The sequence below is a fragment of the Seriola aureovittata genome, chromosome 7, assembly GCF_021018895.1.
Source record: "Seriola aureovittata isolate HTS-2021-v1 ecotype China chromosome 7, ASM2101889v1, whole genome shotgun sequence".
NCBI lineage: Eukaryota > Metazoa > Chordata > Actinopteri > Carangiformes > Carangidae > Seriola > Seriola aureovittata.
In genome coordinates, this window is record NC_079370.1 from 15,830,273 (window position 1) to 15,847,376 (window position 17,104).

The window sequence follows — 17,104 nt, forward strand, 5'->3', positions numbered from 1 at the left end:
AAAGTCAATAGAAGTTAAGTTTATGACAAGAAAATACACTTTTTAGATATTCAACTAATCTTCTACAAGGACAATGAGCTTTACTGTACCTTACACAGTGTGTGTCACAGATGGAAAGATGTGCTTGTCTAAGGTGGTGCTTAAAGTTATTGTCACAGGATTGTCAAAGGATGGGCCGTCTCGTGTGATTACTGCTTGTATTGTTAATATCTGAACATCTACTCAAATTAAAACTATAACTCTTTTATAAGATAACACCCAATGCAAATACATTTTTAAAAAACAGGAAACATTCTAAGTTTTGCTCATTTAAGAAAGCGACCTATCTTATTGTCAGTGTCTCACTTCCTGTTTAGTTCACACTTACAGTCTTGTGGTGAGATGTCTGAGCAGAGGTCGAATATGACAGGCCACCAGTGTTGCAGCGGCATCACAGGGGCTGTTTGCAGTTACACCTCACATCACAGCCAAGAAGATCCTCTTGCTAAGTTGTTGTGTAGATTTAATTGTCCATAAAAAAATTCAGTCATTCATGGGCCCTGATCTCCAACAAAAGCAGGGTTCAGCATTTCGCCCCTGTTTGGGTAGAAACTGTTGCACTCCTGGACAGCTAGATCAACATAACCGATGCTGCGAGTGAGGTGGAACTTTTTCATCGATTGACTTGACTTTCCTTTGACTCTCCAGAGATCCTCTTCGCACTGTGTCAAGAAGTCCTCCAGTTTGACTGTGTCTTCTTTCTGCTGCCCCCAGGAAAGCTTCCTGGGAGTGGGAGTGATGAAGCCGGTGGATGCTGAGTTACCCATGACAGAAAATGTGTTTGATCTGGAAGTCTGGGATATGCAAGGAGCAAATCTGTGAATCAAGAAAACACAAAATGCACCAAATGAATATATCTTAGCGATTGCACATGACCTGTATTAATGATTATGCTTAAGTGAAGAATCCACACAAATAATCTTTTACCTATTTATTAAAACTGCCTCTGCGATGTCCCTCCTTGCTGCTGACGTTCTAGCACTGAATGAGATGTGTCAGGCTCTTCCATTTTAAAGAAAGCCCTGCAGGACGGACTGAAGGCCTGACCTCGTCTGTCATCAAAAGAACAATTAATCAGATCTCTCCAGATGAGATTAAACACAGCGGGAACAATACAAGTCAAACACTGCTGATTAATGGATCTGATAGTCAGTTGTTTATATTAATCAGTCGGCCAATCGGTCAGTCATTCACTCAATCAATCACTGAGGAATTCCTTTAATCACAAACACACATTCAAAGAGTTTGAACATTCCATTGTGTAAAATTTGTAATCGTATGTACGTATTGTAAACTGTGTTGTCATTGTATCAATTAGATTTCTTTAGTTTCAGGTATCATCTCAGTACTGTTGGTGTACTTTGTTCTGTTTCAGAATTACACTCTTATTGCTCCGAGGCTATTTGGAGCCAACGAAAGCAAATACAGCAAATACAGTCTGTACTCCTGAATCAGTCCTCTGACAGTTGTGGGGAATATATTATCAATCCAACAGATATGTCTTAATCATGCCTGAGTGTTCTGCTTGTTTTATCAAATATGTCATTAAATCATTATTTAATGGAGTACTCTCCTTATTTTATCAAAAATGTTAGTAAATCATTTTTTAATGGTGTGACAATGCTCTGCTTATTTTATCAAAGATACTAGTAAATCATTTTTAATGATATGTAATGTGTTCTGTATTTTTTATATCTACCACTGAGAAGAAAGGAGCATTGTAAAGCATTCAAGATGGCAAACACCCGAACTCCAGAAACAATGTGTCTGTGCCGCAGTTTGACATAATGATGACTGGGCGCCCAGATAGTGTCCACAGCAGGTGGAGTGAGCAAGTAAGAGACAAGTCTGGTCTGATGGTGAAGACCACTGCGTCACTTCCACCTTGATGATGACAAAATGTGACTTTCCTTTCTTCTTTTTTTTCCAATGTTATATCATTTTTAATTTTTTATATATTTTTTAAATAGGAAGCTTTTTTAGCAGTTCTTAAAAGTATAGTGCACCTCCAACAGACAGACAGACAGAGCTACAACACAGACACACAGTACAACACAGTACAGTATAACCTAACAATGTGCCCTGCAGAATATTAGTCATATGTTGTTGACTGCAGTCTTCACTAAGCCTATCTGTACTGTGTTTCTGTCTATTAGAGACTATGTGAACTATGGCTAGGGGTGGGCGGATCGATTTAAATATCGATAGTATCGATACTAACGTTGGTATTGGGTATTGATCGATACTTGTGTGATGACATCGATTCTTAAGTTTCAGTTTATCTTCTGTAGAACTCCAGGCATTTACAGAGTGACCGACTGGCCGTACAACACCGCTCTTCTCTCTCTTCACTCATGCTCAATTAGCCCCTCCCATTTCCTCCGCTCCCCGGCCTCCACTGCTACACTCACTCACCCACCCACCCACTCACTCACTCACTCACTCACTCACTCACTCACTCACTCACCCACCCACTCACTCACTCACTCACTCACCCACCCACCCACTCACTCACTCACCCACTCACTCACTCACCCACTCACTCACTCACTCACTCACTCACTGCCTGTGGCTGCATGATGGCAGAGCGGAAAAGGAGCGCCGTTTGGAGCTTTTTTACAGCTACAAACCAAACCACTGCAACCTGCAATGTTTGCAGGAAAGAAATTAGGTACTGTGGCAACACCACAAATTTACATAAGCATATTAAAACACACCCCAACCAGAACTCTGAGCTGCAGAGCAAACGATAAAATGTAAACATGTTATTGTTTCTGAACAAAAACCTATAAAGCTGTAGCTCTCAACAAGGGGACAGGTCCCAAAATGGGACTCTCAGGGGATAATTTCTAGGACACAGGAGGGCAAAAAGACAGAGAGCCAGTAGGAGTATTTTCTTTTGTTTATATTTGCACAATTTAATTAGTACATTTAAGAGTTAATTAAGACATTTTCACAGTTTGTTCATTTCAAATGCAGATTACCACCCCAAAACGGAAGTTTAAGTTTTAAGTTTTCTATAGGCCTAAACATTTCTGAGTTACTTAATAAAAGTATTTTTATTTGCCTGAAAACTTTGTCCTGTGTTTTATTATCATCATAAACATGATTAATTAAAGGAAAACTTACAAAATAATTGTATAATCATGAAAATTCAAGTTTTCATTCAAATTTGCATATTGATGATGCATTCACTTAATAAATTATGATACATTGCTCCCCCCTACACAAAAGTACATGGTAGTAGTAAAAAGTATCGGTATTGGTATCGGTATCGGCAATACTGGTCCTGTATTTACTTGGTATTGGATCGATACCAAATTTTGCAGTATCACACAGCCCTAACTATGGCTGCCATTGTTAATGTTAATCGTAAATTGTCCTCTCAGTTCCTCATGCGATTGTTCATGTCATTATGGGCCATGTATATGTAGCAGCATAGAGGGCGCTGCTCTTGATTGATGCCAGTTGGTAGCCGATAATTGGTCCAGCATCATATAAAAGCGGCAGCCTGTCACCTGCTCTGTCTTGCACTCCCTCATTGCGTCATTTCCGGACCGGATAATTGTTTACCCCTTCAGAGCGGCAACGGTGGGCTGTGTTTGCGGTTGCATTTAGCGTCTTCTGTATTGGTAGGTGTCCTTCTCTCTCTCTGCCATTGCTGCCATCTCTGCTGGCTAAATGCTGGTGTGGTTACAGGTGAATGCCGGTAGCCGTGCGGGTCTCGTCTCTCCCTCACTCTCCTTAAGCCTGTGTGAACTCTATAAAGGTAAGCGTTTGTTATTGCTGCTTCCCACAATTCTTCAGTTTTAGTGTAGCAATGCTAATTTAGTTTTTTTTAAATATTAGGAAGTCATCAGCTGACAGAATCCACCGGTGGTGTGACGTCACCACCAGCTGACTTGAGCCGCTGCTGTTTCGTCTCCTGTTTGCTTGCTTTGTGTCCTGTTCCGTGTTCGTAGCTGCTTGCTGGCTTGCTCCTTTGCTGTGTTTGCTGTGTTTGCTGCTGTTGTCTGCGCTGCTGCGGGCCTCTCCATCCTCGCTCAGTTACCGGCTCGGCCTTGGTTGGTCGGCCGCTCCACGCTCTCCCTCCCGCTCTTACTGCTGTGCGGTGCTTGCTGCTGGGGCTGCGGGTGACTGACAGCTGCTTTACACAGCTATCGGATTGTGCATAGGACTGTGGCAATACGGTGTAGAGTGTTTTTTTTAATATTGTTTATTTCATTTCAGGCAGTTTTAGTTTAGTTATCTGCCCATTTTGTTCTCATTCTGTATGTTTATTTTGTGATTATTTTTGGTATTAATTTGTTGTTTTTTTCTCTCAGTTGCTGCAGGCCGGTGGTGGTGCTGGTGACTCGGGTGGTGGTGTCCCTTCCTTCTGTGTGCCGTGTCCTGGGATTTTTGGGTGATTTCACATTGTGTGTGTGCTTGCCACGTGTGTTGAGTGTCTGATTATTTTCACCTCAATATTATTTTGTATTTGGTAGACTCCCCACTCCTCTCACTAGCTCCTGCCCACACCCATAGGCCTCAGCTCCTGACTCATATTACTTTCTTTTCGTATGGTTGGATTTTATAGTCTTTTAGAGTATTTTTGAAATAAAGTGTATTTCTTGTTGTAAGTACTTGGACTCATGTCTCTTGCCTGGGGTATAACGAACCTGTGTCCTATTATTGTTAATGGTGAATAATTCCTTGGGTGAAATTCCCAAGGTGGCGTTGTCAGGCAATTAAAATAGAATTTGGATTGGTGTGACCCACTGCTCGACGCCGCGACATATAGAGTATTTCCATTTTGTTTTTTAATGGGCGTTTGGCTGGGTAGAAGGTTTTGGAATCAGGTATTTGGAAATTATGGAAAACTGACATATTGATCCTATTAGTGTCTGGTTTATTTTGATGAGGAGATTGTCCTCTCTTGAGCAAAAAGAACAAACAAATTCCTGTAAATTTAAGGGGAAATTTCAACAATACAATCCTGTTATGTTTAAATGCAGTATATTACTGTAAAATTTTCTCGTGAAACACTATTAAAACAGCATTTTACAGTATTATTGCTTGGAGGAAAGAAAGCAGTAATTTACATTATTTTTTGCAGTGCATTTTGGGAAAACAGAGAGTGATAAGTTTGACTGGACAATGCAGTTAGATTTTTTTTCACCCATCTTCATCCTTCAAATGAATAGGTGAGTGCCTTTTTGCCTTGGTTGTTAGCACAGGCAAAATACATCACATTTCCAATCGAGTTGTATTGATTATCTAGTAGAATACCATTAAACAAGACGAGTTATTTTACTTGTAATGTTAGTCTTTAAACTACTTTAAGCGTATCTTTATGTTTAGGATTATTTCTCTAAAATGAACTGTATTCAGAGTGAATGTAAAGAGCATTGGACTTGAATTAAGTTTAAATCATTTGAGATCAGAGTCTGAGCTAACACAAACACAAGCAAACAGCGTGTACTTTCAGCTAACGTTAGCTACTTCGATATATAGCTGTACAGTTGCTAAGTGGTAAAAAAAAAAAAAATCCTTCTTTTGTTATCTGAAAACGTCGGTAACACTGTAATGGTAACTTTCTATCACCCGTTTCACTGGCAGTTTCACCGTGTGTGGAGAGAGGAGCTGGACTCTGATCCTGATCCTCCAAACTACAGGGTGAGTTTCATCTTAACTTTACTTTGTGTTTAGCATCTGCTAAGTGCTCGTCTCCAAAGGACGCTGCTGATTTTATTTAGATAACGCTACTTTACTGTCGGGACTGAATTGACCCGTTGACCCCTGTTACTTCCACTATTATTAAACTGAACAGAGCAGAAATAATGTGGCTGTTCAGTTCTTTATCATAACACCTTATAATGTATATAGCAAACAGAAAATGACTCATCTGTGGGTAGAAGGATTTCAGTTTCCCTGGTACATATCATTTTCAGTGTGACAATGTCAATGCGGTATTTTTCTTTGTCAAATTTCAGGTGAAACAGGAAGCTGTTTTCACCACTTCATGATCAGCATTGATGGGCATGACCTTTGTGAGGGCACCCAGCCAGCTGACCACACTCGCTGCAGTCTTTTCTACTCACTACAGCTTCAGTCTTCAGTCCCAAGATGACGCTGCATGCACACTGGAATTTATTCAAAGGTGAGATGCTCACATCCTTCAACTGGTACTGTGTGCTCACAGCAGCTTTGATCATGTTGACTGTGTGTTTGTTGAGTTTTGTCTAACATGTTACATACAAGCTGCCTAAAACTTACTGGAGCGTGTTAAAGGTGCACTATGCATTCCTGCATGATTTCAGCGCGATTTTATTTTTCATATCATAGGCATCTCCCCTTGATCCGCTAGCTGCCTGTCCCCTGAATACACTGTGAAAAAGCGCGGTCTCTGAGGCACAGGCTGTGCCCCAAAATATAACAAACCACGTTCCAGCTAATCACTGACAAGATGGTTGGGGGGGGGGGGGGACTTTCCATTACACTTGTCACCTAATTCAGCTTGTTTCCGCTCTTGTTTCACTCCCTGCCCTTTGATGACCTTAAAAGGTTTTAAAGCACTACCATCTGACCAACGTGACTGAATGAGTACTGAGTAAGTGGCCAGAGTGGCCTTGAGTATAGCTGTCATCTGACAGAATGAGGAAGATTTGTGCATACACAGCTCTCTCTTCTGGAGGAGAAAGAAATTACCAGTCAAGTAATAATGACACAACACTACACACTGCACACAAGGATTTAATATACAAAAAAATGGTTTACATAACTGATACATCTGTGTGTATATGTGTGATACAGTTTAATGGATATTTGTTATTGAGATGGAAAAGCCATTTTAAACATGATTCTCTTCAAACCAAGATTAAAACACTTTTAGATGAGCTGCGAAGGCTGCGAAAATACACATACCACAGCACATCCTGTCATGGTTGGCTATAATTATCAACTGGTAAAACTGGACACACCGTCTTTAATTTCACATGCCAATGGATGGTGGTAGAATATGAGTTTCACAACTAAAAAGTGTATTTTCTGCTCATAATTTGAATTTAAGTGCTGAGAAAACAAACCAAAGTAAATACTAAGGAAGGTAATGAAAGTAATTTTCCATATACAACTTCTACAGTGACTTCTATTTGAGTTAATAGTACGCAACGTTGCTTTTCGGGTTATTATGCTGCTAAAACATTCAAGCTTTGTTAACAGAATTTTATAACTTGTTTTTATGTTCTATTTTTTTTCTTTTCTAAGTTGCTATGAAGATAATGTCATTTTTCTGACGCTAATATGTGAATAAAATGAAAGCAAGCATCAACTCTCTAGTAAAGGACTCGACTCGACTGTCATCAAACTTCAAAGACGCATAATTTGTCCTTCGATTATCTAAAAGAACAAGAAAAAAAAGAGATGTTATCCATTTAGATTTTTTTTATGTGTGACATTTAAACTTGCATCAATCACTAATATATCAGCTGTGAATCAAATATGTGAAAGCGGTCACTTGAGGCAAACCCAGGGAGTATTAATCTGACTGGAGTGCTGCATGGTTAAGCACTGACATATCTTTATCAGGAATGACTAATTAATTACATCACATTTACACTTGGTATTAACATGTGGTCTATACACTAAATAAAAATAGATTAACAAATCAAAAATGTTCAAGTTCATTTCAGTTTAACTGTGGATATAATTAATGAAGAAAACATGCTTAAGTGTTTAAGTTCTCTTTTTTCACTTCTCACCTTCACACTCTGTTCCTGATGGGCCCACAGAAAAGAGAACAGAAAATGAGATATCGTCATTCACATATAAATATACTTTATCTTGTCAAAAACCAAAATAAACATATCACATCTGCAGAGATCTGTGAAATGACTAAATGACTTTTGAACAACCAGTAAAGTATAAGTGGTATGAACTGAAAAACCCTTAAAATCCCTCTTGCTGTCAATCAGAATGGCCTGCAGTTATTTCAGCTGGCTTTTGCTTTTTGAAATTGAATCCTTGTCTGACAAACTGTAGTCTACATCTCTAATCTCAGAAACATTATGTAGAAAAAATACATATCTGTTGTATCTCATACGCCCCAATAAAAAAAAAAAAAAAAAGAAGTCACCTGCGAGACAGTCTGGAAAGCCGGTTCAACATGCTAAATGTGACAGAAAAATAAATAAATACATGAATCACATTCTCATGAGACTGACAGAACCGATGTACAACAAACTGAATCTGATCTAAAATATTTTTGTACTTACGTGCCCTCTTGATTTTGAAGCTCTGCAATGCGGTTCCTTAGACAGAAAAAAAATCTTTTATTTAGGAGCTCAGAGGAAACTTCAAAATAAGACAGGTTGAGAGTTTTCTTTGTTAATTTAAATCACTGAAAGTTCTGTTCTCTGTAAATTAATATGTAATCTACACACTTGTATTTTTTCACGATGAAAATGCAGAAGAGACCAAAGACCACAGCGATACTAATCCCCACTACTGTGGGGATGATGATATGGTTGTAGTTTTCTGTACCTGCAAATAGACAGAATTTATATCAGATTTGTCCTTTACTGTAGCTATGTTGCACAAATGGGAGGCGGACAAAATCCAGTATATGAACTTCAATATAAAGGACATCCTCAAAGGTCAATAACAAAGTGAAAAGCTCTTACGTTTTATGTAGAGTTTCATTGTTGCAGAGGATGTCTTCTGTCCATTAAAGACAGCTGTGCAGGTGATTTCACTGTGATCGTCCTTCTCCTCAGGAATGAACGCCAGGATGGATTGTGTCTCCCAGTGACCAGGATGAAGTTGTCTGTGACTCTCAACAATCTTTTCTGGGGTGCTCCTGCTCCATGTGAGTGTAGGCACATGGGAGGGACAGGTGTGGGTGACTGAACAGGTGACAGTGTAGGGATATCCCTCAGTTCCTGTCTCTAGGTGAACCAGTGAAGGCGTTGGAGGTTCAGCTGTAAATGAAAAAAGGCAGAGCTCAGGTGAGAGGCAAATCATTGTAACATAGAAAACTGACTGGTGATGTGTGAAATCTTGTAAGGTTGGTGACATACAGAGCATTGTCAACTCGGCACAATCCTCAATAAAGGAGAACTTGTCTATGGTGGACAGGTCATTCTCTGTTCGTGCTAGTTCAATCCGGAAACAGAACGGGCCATTGTCATGATTTTTGATATCAGTAATTTCTAAGGTGCAGTTGTCTTGACCCAACTCTCCCAGCAACCGTGTGCGACCACGAAAGTTTTCCAAGATCCTTGTTTTATCCTCATTATAGACAAATGCCTGTTTGTCATTTGAACGTTGCCAGATCCCTCTGAGTCTGGAGGAGGGCAGGTTTTCTTTAGGGTGGGTGAAGGAACAGGGTATCACAATGCACGATGTCACCAAGGCCTTGAGGTCTTTTACAACAGTGGCTTTCCATTCTCCACTAAACACAGGGCTGCAAAAAGCTGAAAGAGAAAAATGGAGGTGACAAAGAAAGAAGTGAAGTGGAAAAAACACACAATATTTTCAAAACTATTTGAGTTACCTGCCAAAAGTAGACACAACATCATCATCTTCCTCTGTTTGTTCATACTTCTTTGAGTTTTTGTTGCTGAGGTGTTCAAATGCGAAGAAAACAAAAATTAGGTGGAAGAAAAATGTCATGTATGACCACATGCAAATTACTATTGCAAAAGTGAAACTACTTGTAAATGTATTTATATGACAAATACTGACATTATTCATGTCCTCATATACAATTGATATATTTTAACTAATGAAAAAAATAGACAGGAAGAAAAAATGACATAAATTAAATTAGCTGGACAAACAATAGTAAATAAGAAAAAATATCTGAAAAGAAACAAAATATCCCGAGTTGCTCAGCAGTACATCAGAAACAATCAATATCAAAAACTCTAAGTCTACTGGATATTCTGATCCATATTATTTAATTATAATTTGGTGCTATCAGAAACTTAAAACCTTACCAGATACTGCTGCTGTGTGGCTGATCAAGACTGTTTGTTTCTGCACATGTGGGATTCCCTATATAAAGATGTGAACTCGATGGCCAGTGACAACTACAAAAAGAAAAAAACTGTGGCAGTGATAACAGAGTAGTTGAGGTAATGACAATAAAGTGGTGTGATGCAGGGGCAGGATGGGCCTCTTCTCCATGTGCATAATGATACAGTTTTATCTTGGGACCGTAAGACTTTTGAAAGACAAAAACCCATGACCCATTAATACATCCAAAGTACTGTTTTGCACATAGGATTTAAAATGGACCTGTGAAATCAGTACCGACTTCAAGCTTTACAAACGGAAAGCAGTGTTGTCCAGTGGAAATAGCAGTCAGAGAAGTTGTCTTAAAGCAAACCAATAAGGAAATATTCAATATATACAGCAGCTATTATGTATTTTATGACTACAGCATGAAACTTTCTCCACTGCTTCTATAAACCATGAAGTTTATTTTCAGATGTGGAGGTATTTCAGATTTGACCTCTGGGACAGGGCAGAGCCCCCTGGAGTAACAAGTGTGGTGTAGAATAAACTAGCGTGCTAGCTTTTGATTAGAATGTTCGCTAATGTGCTAATTAGTCATGTGATTCCATAGATCACAGCAGAAGTTGTCAGTGTTTTTAACAAGCTATAGCTACCTTAACACCTGGAAATGGTAGAGTCTGCAGTCCCCCAGCAAAATTGGTGCTCTTAAGCAAAATTATGTTACATCAGCCATAGCAGCAAATTCGCATCTTTATGCAATTTTGGCAAAGATATACATGATTATAATGGGGAAATGATGCAAAAACTGGAAAAATACAATGCTGAGGTCAAGGACCCCCCACGGTCACCAGAAGTCAGATATGAATTGCCTTGAAATAAAACCTGGGGGTATGTAGATTATATGTTGAAACGTAAGCGCTTTAGTCATAAAATTCACAAATGGTTTACTTACCTGCCCCACTAGAAATTCAGATGCTTCTGTTGCATTGTGTGGTTTTACAACAAGGCATTCAAACATTCAGTCAGTTACAGTTTGCTCACGCCACGAGAAAACAGCAAAACATGTAGAGGAAACAGTTGTGTATGCTGCTATTTTTAGAAGTGGTAACGTTAAACAAAAAATACATGTTGTACTTTGTGTTCCTCAGTGATTCCAGCAAAGACAGTTTCACTTTCTCTCACTGACTTTCTTCCAGGAATGTTCTTTCCTGACGTGACGGCCCACTTCCCCTCTGATTTCAGGCAGAGGAAAGTGCAGAAAACACATCTGGCAATATCTGATTAGGGACAGTACAGAAATTATTGGTATGGGGAGAGAGTTGGAAAAGCAGGAAGGTATCGTCATTTTTTATTTCTGTTGAAAGAAGTGCAGCTCCTTTTCTTTTTTTCACAGACAAACAAGAAGCTAATGTCTGTTTTTAGAAACATATTAAGAAACAGAAAGAACATAGAGCTCTTATTGTGACAACTGATCAAATGTTATCTTTGTCAAACAGAATTTTGAGTTATAATTTCTGTTTAGATCTGCATGTGTCCACAAACTGGACTGGACTGACTGTAATTTTGATAGTAAAATTAACAGACTTGTGGAAATGATAGAGCTGATCTAAAATAGTTGTATATTTTCAAGATTTTGGGCCCACTTATTTCCAATGTGTTTTTGATTTTACATCTTCCTACATCTTCCTACATAACAACACAATCAAATTGGTCTGAATGTAGTATGAGAGGCACCTGGCTTTCCTTCAGTGGACTTAAGTGGACAGATTGCCTCAACTGGAGCGTCATGTTGTCAAAAAGCCCACAGATGTGCAACGTGGCTGCAGTACAGGTGTGGCAGAGCATCATCAGGGAACGTACCAAGTCTCTATATGTCAGACAGATTAACTTGATTTTGAGAATTTGTCCATCTACTTTCTGTTCCAAATTTATGAATGTATTTTTGGTGCAAAACAACTGAGCACCTGTGACAGTGGAATTAGTAGTTGTATAAAACAGTCACACGTGTGTAATTAGTAAATTTGGGGTCACAGAGAAAAGATGCTCTAGGAGTTGCACACTTGTAGAATATTTTTCTTTCCCACAAACACAACACAGCAGTAACACCTTCTCAAATTCTTCATTGCAAGGGCACAAATCCTGTTTTACAAATCACAAATTAAGAAACTCATACACTCACATTTTTGCTACAGTTGCTGCAGTGAATGTGTTTTGCACCACATTCACTGCAGCAACCGACATGATGCTCCATTGAGAGAAAAAAAATCTACAAGTGTGCAGCATCTTTTCTCTCTGACCTCAAATTTACTGATACACATGTGACAATTTTATACAACTACTAATTCCACTGTCGCAGGTGCCCAGTTGTTTAGCACCAAAATTACCTTCATACAAAAATACCCTCATATCCTATTATCTTCACTGACCTTTCGGGTTGGTTATAAACTCTCTAAAGCTTGAGTGAGCACGTCAACCCTCATTAATGCTTTTGAAATTGAACCTGCTGGAGGCAATGCAACAAAAGTTTCACCTTTCTCACACTTTGTGACTGCACCGTAAGATATCACACACATTTATTAACACTACTGCTGCTGCTGCTACGTCCGCGTTTAACTTCCCCACACAAAGCATTGAAGAGACATTGATTTCCACTTTGGCCTGCAGTTTTTTCTTTTGCCTCTAGAGTTCATGTCTTTCTCAACTTAACTGCACAATAGCACAGCACAAGTGGGCATTCTCAATGAAGTGTTTTTAGTAGACACAGACTTCTTTGATCAACCAGACAGCAGCTTTATCAGGTAAGTTTCTGGCAGGGCTACATTATTCTTAAATGTCTTGGTTCTTTAAATATTTCATTTCTAAAGTAGTGTTGAGCTCAGGAGTGAAGGAATGATACAGTTTGTCTGACTGGTTCGATTTTTATACTGAAGTGTGTGAGGCTGATTGACTTACTGTGTGAAAACAGTCATGAACAGAAAGAGAGTGCAGGCAAATCACCTATGAAATAAACTGTTTTTACTTTTGGTGAGAAAATGTATGGTTGCTGTATTATGTGTTGCTTATGATGTGTCTATCCTTACTAGGACTTTAAAAAATACCGGTATTTGCTGTGTGAATAGAAACCTCCTGTATGTGAAGATTAGCACTGAAGAAGTTCCACTTTCACAGCTGTGTTGTAATTGCATAATGCATGTAGCATCAGTAGGTTGTGATTTTATTTTTTATTTCCTTTCATGTCATTAATACAACCCACAGTGTATTGCGCCAACAAAACCTCAGCGAAGTACTGGCAAAGACAGAAACATGAAGATATTCTGTCTTCTTTTGGCAGGTAGCATAACTAGTCACCTCTTTGTTTTCAATCTATTTCTTGTGTATCGTAGTTATCAAAAAACATCTGGACTTCTTTTTTTGTCACCTCCATTTTTCTCTTTCAGCTTTTTGCAGCCCTGTGTTTAGTGGAGAATGGAAAGCCACTGTTGTAAAAAACCTCAAGGCCTTGGTGACATCGTGCATTGTGATACCCTGTTCCTTCACCCACCCTAAAGAAAACCTGCCCTCCTCCAGACTCAGAGGGATCTGGCAACGTTCAAATGACAAACAGGCATTTGTCTATAATGAGGATAAAACAAGGATCTTGGAAAACTTTCGTGGTCGCACACAGTTGCTGGGAGAGTTGGGTCAAGACAACTGCACCTTAGAAATTACTGACATCAAAAATCATGACAATGGCCCGTTCTGTTTCCGGATTGAACTAGCACGAACAGAGAATGACCTGTCCACCATAGACAAGTTCTCCTTTATTGACGATTGTGCCGAGTTGACAATGCTCTGTATGTCACCAACCTTACAAGATTTCACACATCACCAGTCAGTTTTCTATGTTACAATGATTTGCCTCTCACCTGAGCTCTGCCTTTTTTCATTTACAGCTGAACCTCCAACGCCTTCACTGGTTCACCTAGAGACAGGCACTGAGGGACATCCTTACACTGTCACCTGTTCAGTCACCCACACCTGTCCCTCCCATGTGCCTACACTCACATGGAGCAGGAGCACCCCAGAAAAGATTGTTGAGAGTCACAGACAACTTCATCCTGGTCACTGGGAGATACAATCCATCCTGACGTTCATTCCTGAGGAGAAGGACGATCACAGTGAAATCACCTGCACAGCTGTCTTTAATGGACAGAAGACATCCTCTGCAACAATGAAACTCTACATAAAACGTAAAGAGCTTTTCACTTTGTTGTTGAACTCTGAGGATGTCCGATGTCTAATGTAAATTCTGTCTATTTGCAGGTACAGAAAACTACAACCACATCATCATCCCCACTGTGGTGGGGATTGCCATCACTGTGATCTCTGCAGTCGTCTGCATTTTCATGGTGAAAAAATACAAGTGAGCAATGCAGTAACAGATCAACAGAGCATAATAGATGAGCGCAAAACATCATTTTTCTTCATGCACTTTCCCCAATTGTTTAATTCATTTGTGTACAGTGTATGCACTTTAATAAAAGAAGATTGTTTTCTCTCTGCTTAAGGAGACGCATTGCAGAGCTCCAAAGTCAGGATGGCAGGTACAAATATTAAAAAACAGATTTAGTTCATTGTATTACATTGATACCACATGATTTCAACTCCGCACTTCTTTCTTTTTTGGTTTTATCATAATATAATTTTCCATGACGTTTAGCATGTGGAACCGAATTTCCAGGCTGTCTCGCAGGTGAGAAGCAACAGTGATTTGTTTTAACTTTCTCTTCCTGGAGTTGGCAAGAGTAATGTATTCTTAGTAACTTTTCATTTCAGAACTATACAATTCAATCTGTGAAATTTTCAGGTTTCGTTCCGGAGGCCCAGGACCATCTCATTCTGATCAAAGGCAAGAGGAAGTTTAGGTTCTTTATCTATGATCTGTTTTACTGTGTGTAATTTTGGCGTTCTGTACTGTCGCAAGTACAGTAGTGTATAGGTCACAGAATCATTCGCTATAATTTGCATGTGTAGCGTGGTGCACTTCTTGCTGTTTTTCATCTACGCATTTATTTATATGCTTCACAACATTTGCATAGTTTCTGTTCTTCTTTTTTTGCAGAAGGTCAATTTGGAGCAGAGTTTCAAGGTAATACATGAAAAACACTGATCACAGCTCATCAGCCTCCACAAATATATATCTTTAGAACGCATTTTCAGAGTTCAAACACACTTTGGTGTTCACAGTTAAATCTAAGTTAATGTTTAAGAATTTTTTTTGTTAAAATCTAATAAGTATGTATCTGTTTCATTTTTTTCTGCATTAAATTTTTTTTGATTTATGATGATTTATATTACATGATATGTTATTGTCCATTACAGACGGCCTAGGGGGGACATGGTGGATTTTGGACATACGTAAGCGAGTTAAACATAAGACAACTAAATAGCTCATTGTTGCTTACCCGACTGTGTAGTGACATAAATTCTAATCCACAGGCCCAATAATGTGAATTCACAATCCTGCACTGACCAGAAAGTCTCCAAGCCTCGTTTTCCATCCCCTAAAAGGTACATGTCTTACTCCTCTTAAACCTGACCAGTTGGTAAAATACTGTAAAAATATCATGTATTACAGAACATCAATGTCTTATGTCTTATTCTTTTTCTCTCTCTCCTTATTATTGTTTTTTTTTTTCATGGACCAGCCAACCAAAATCCTGCAATTACAAAGAGGTATTATTCATTTACAAATGATTTATTTCCAAGAATTGCACACAGTACACTGACAATATCAACATCTGGGACGATACTGACCTTCATCTCTCACAGGATCTTGATGATGGTGACGATTACATGAACACTGCAGACCTCAATGTCTACGGAAACATCTGAAAAAAGAAAATTAGTTTCCAAGGAGAGTGTTTGTTTGTGTTTGTGCAAGCAAAAGATGTAAAAGTGATCATCTGTATAAGTGCATCTGATAATTGCAGTTTTGTTATGCATGACCACTGTGGTAATCTATCAATTAAAACATATTTGAAGAATTTGATTATTTAGGGGAAGTAAAGTGCACTATGTATGATAATATATCATAAACTGTATATTTTAATGTAATTGTAATTACTTTTGCATAGCTGTTAAGTATGCACCTTTGTTCTGTCTGTGTATTCAGACATGCTGTCACCATTGCTGGGCCTGAGAGATGAATGGATACTGTGAGATAAATGGATACTGAAGGCAATTAATACCTGAGAAAGCGATAAGCGAAATATCTGTTATTTCAGTGGTATCAATTTTTCCATCTTACTCTGCAAAAGTCAACTGAGCATATTTTTCAAAATGTCAGATATTTTCTTTTCAAAGAATTTAAATAAACATTCACATATCCAGACATACAGGGCATTTTAAAATTGTATTTTTCACATTTTCTTAAGTTGCAGCTTTGTGCTAAAAAAAAAAAAAAAGGAAAAAAGATTCCTGATCAATATACACTCATACTCTATAAGGACAAAACAAAAACACAATCTGAGCTCAATTTCAAGTGTAATCGTAAAGGGTCTAAATGTGTATGTCCATGTGATATTTCTGTGATATTTTCTTTTAATACATTTGCAAATTCCAAAATTCTGAATTAGTTTTTCTTACTATTTTGGTGTGATGATGAGTTTGATATTTCACCCTCAATAGCTAAAATGAGTTATTACAAATCTGAGACATAAGAGAAACTATATGGCTTTATTCAAAAAAGCTGTGAAAAAACTGCCTTTTTCTGACGGGGAGAACACCAATATGTCTCAAGTTCGGTTACGTTCGCCATCTTCCCATGACCCCCTGAAGTGAAATCTGATTGGATCTTTACAGGCCTCCAATTTGTAAGCAAGAAGTTAACAAACAATAACAGACCCGCTAACACAGCCGCAGGAGCACCAGGGAGAAATATAGGGCAAGTGAGGAGAGAGCAGTGGATACATATCGCTCGGTCATCTGCTTTGGACTTTTCATGAGATTTTTGTGATCTGTGGACCCTCACGGTCCCACGGACTAAAGGAATACAAATAATGGAGGAATGAAGAGAGAATCG

The 17,104-nt window shown here is 38.7% G+C and overlaps 2 protein-coding genes and 1 long non-coding RNA gene across 3 annotated transcripts; 2 read left to right on the forward strand and 1 right to left on the reverse strand.

Annotated features, from left to right (window-relative positions):
• The first annotated feature begins 3,611 nt into the window (after positions 1-3,611).
• On the forward strand, positions 3,612-6,173 carry LOC130171880 (uncharacterized). The gene is made up of 5 exons (XR_008828213.1): positions 3,612-3,671; positions 3,739-3,808; positions 4,365-5,225; positions 5,641-5,697; positions 6,015-6,173. It is a non-coding gene; the product is annotated as an uncharacterized LOC130171880 (long non-coding RNA).
• A 593-nt stretch (positions 6,174-6,766) lies between these two features.
• Positions 6,767-11,865, reverse strand: LOC130171866 (myelin-associated glycoprotein-like). Its single transcript, XM_056380135.1, has 10 exons — positions 10,994-11,865; positions 10,020-10,112; positions 9,575-9,640; positions 9,099-9,494; positions 8,703-8,999; positions 8,463-8,562; positions 8,295-8,330; positions 8,156-8,188; positions 7,782-7,796; positions 6,767-7,419 (listed from the first exon to the last, which is right to left on the reverse strand). Exons 3-9 carry the CDS (start codon positions 9,618-9,620, stop codon positions 7,784-7,786), a joined length of 921 nt encoding a protein of 306 aa, XP_056236110.1. The 5' UTR covers positions 9,621-9,640; positions 10,020-10,112; positions 10,994-11,865; the 3' UTR covers positions 6,767-7,419; positions 7,782-7,783.
• A 605-nt stretch (positions 11,866-12,470) lies between these two features.
• Positions 12,471-16,647, forward strand: LOC130171855 (myeloid cell surface antigen CD33). Its single transcript, XM_056380120.1, has 13 exons — positions 12,471-12,839; positions 13,297-13,372; positions 13,479-13,874; positions 13,974-14,270; positions 14,344-14,443; positions 14,589-14,624; positions 14,741-14,773; positions 14,888-14,929; positions 15,143-15,169; positions 15,403-15,438; positions 15,520-15,591; positions 15,729-15,756; positions 15,853-16,647. Exons 2-13 carry the CDS (start codon positions 13,345-13,347, stop codon positions 15,913-15,915), a joined length of 1,158 nt encoding a protein of 385 aa, XP_056236095.1. The 5' UTR covers positions 12,471-12,839; positions 13,297-13,344; the 3' UTR covers positions 15,916-16,647.
• The last annotated feature ends 457 nt before the right edge of the window (positions 16,648-17,104 follow it).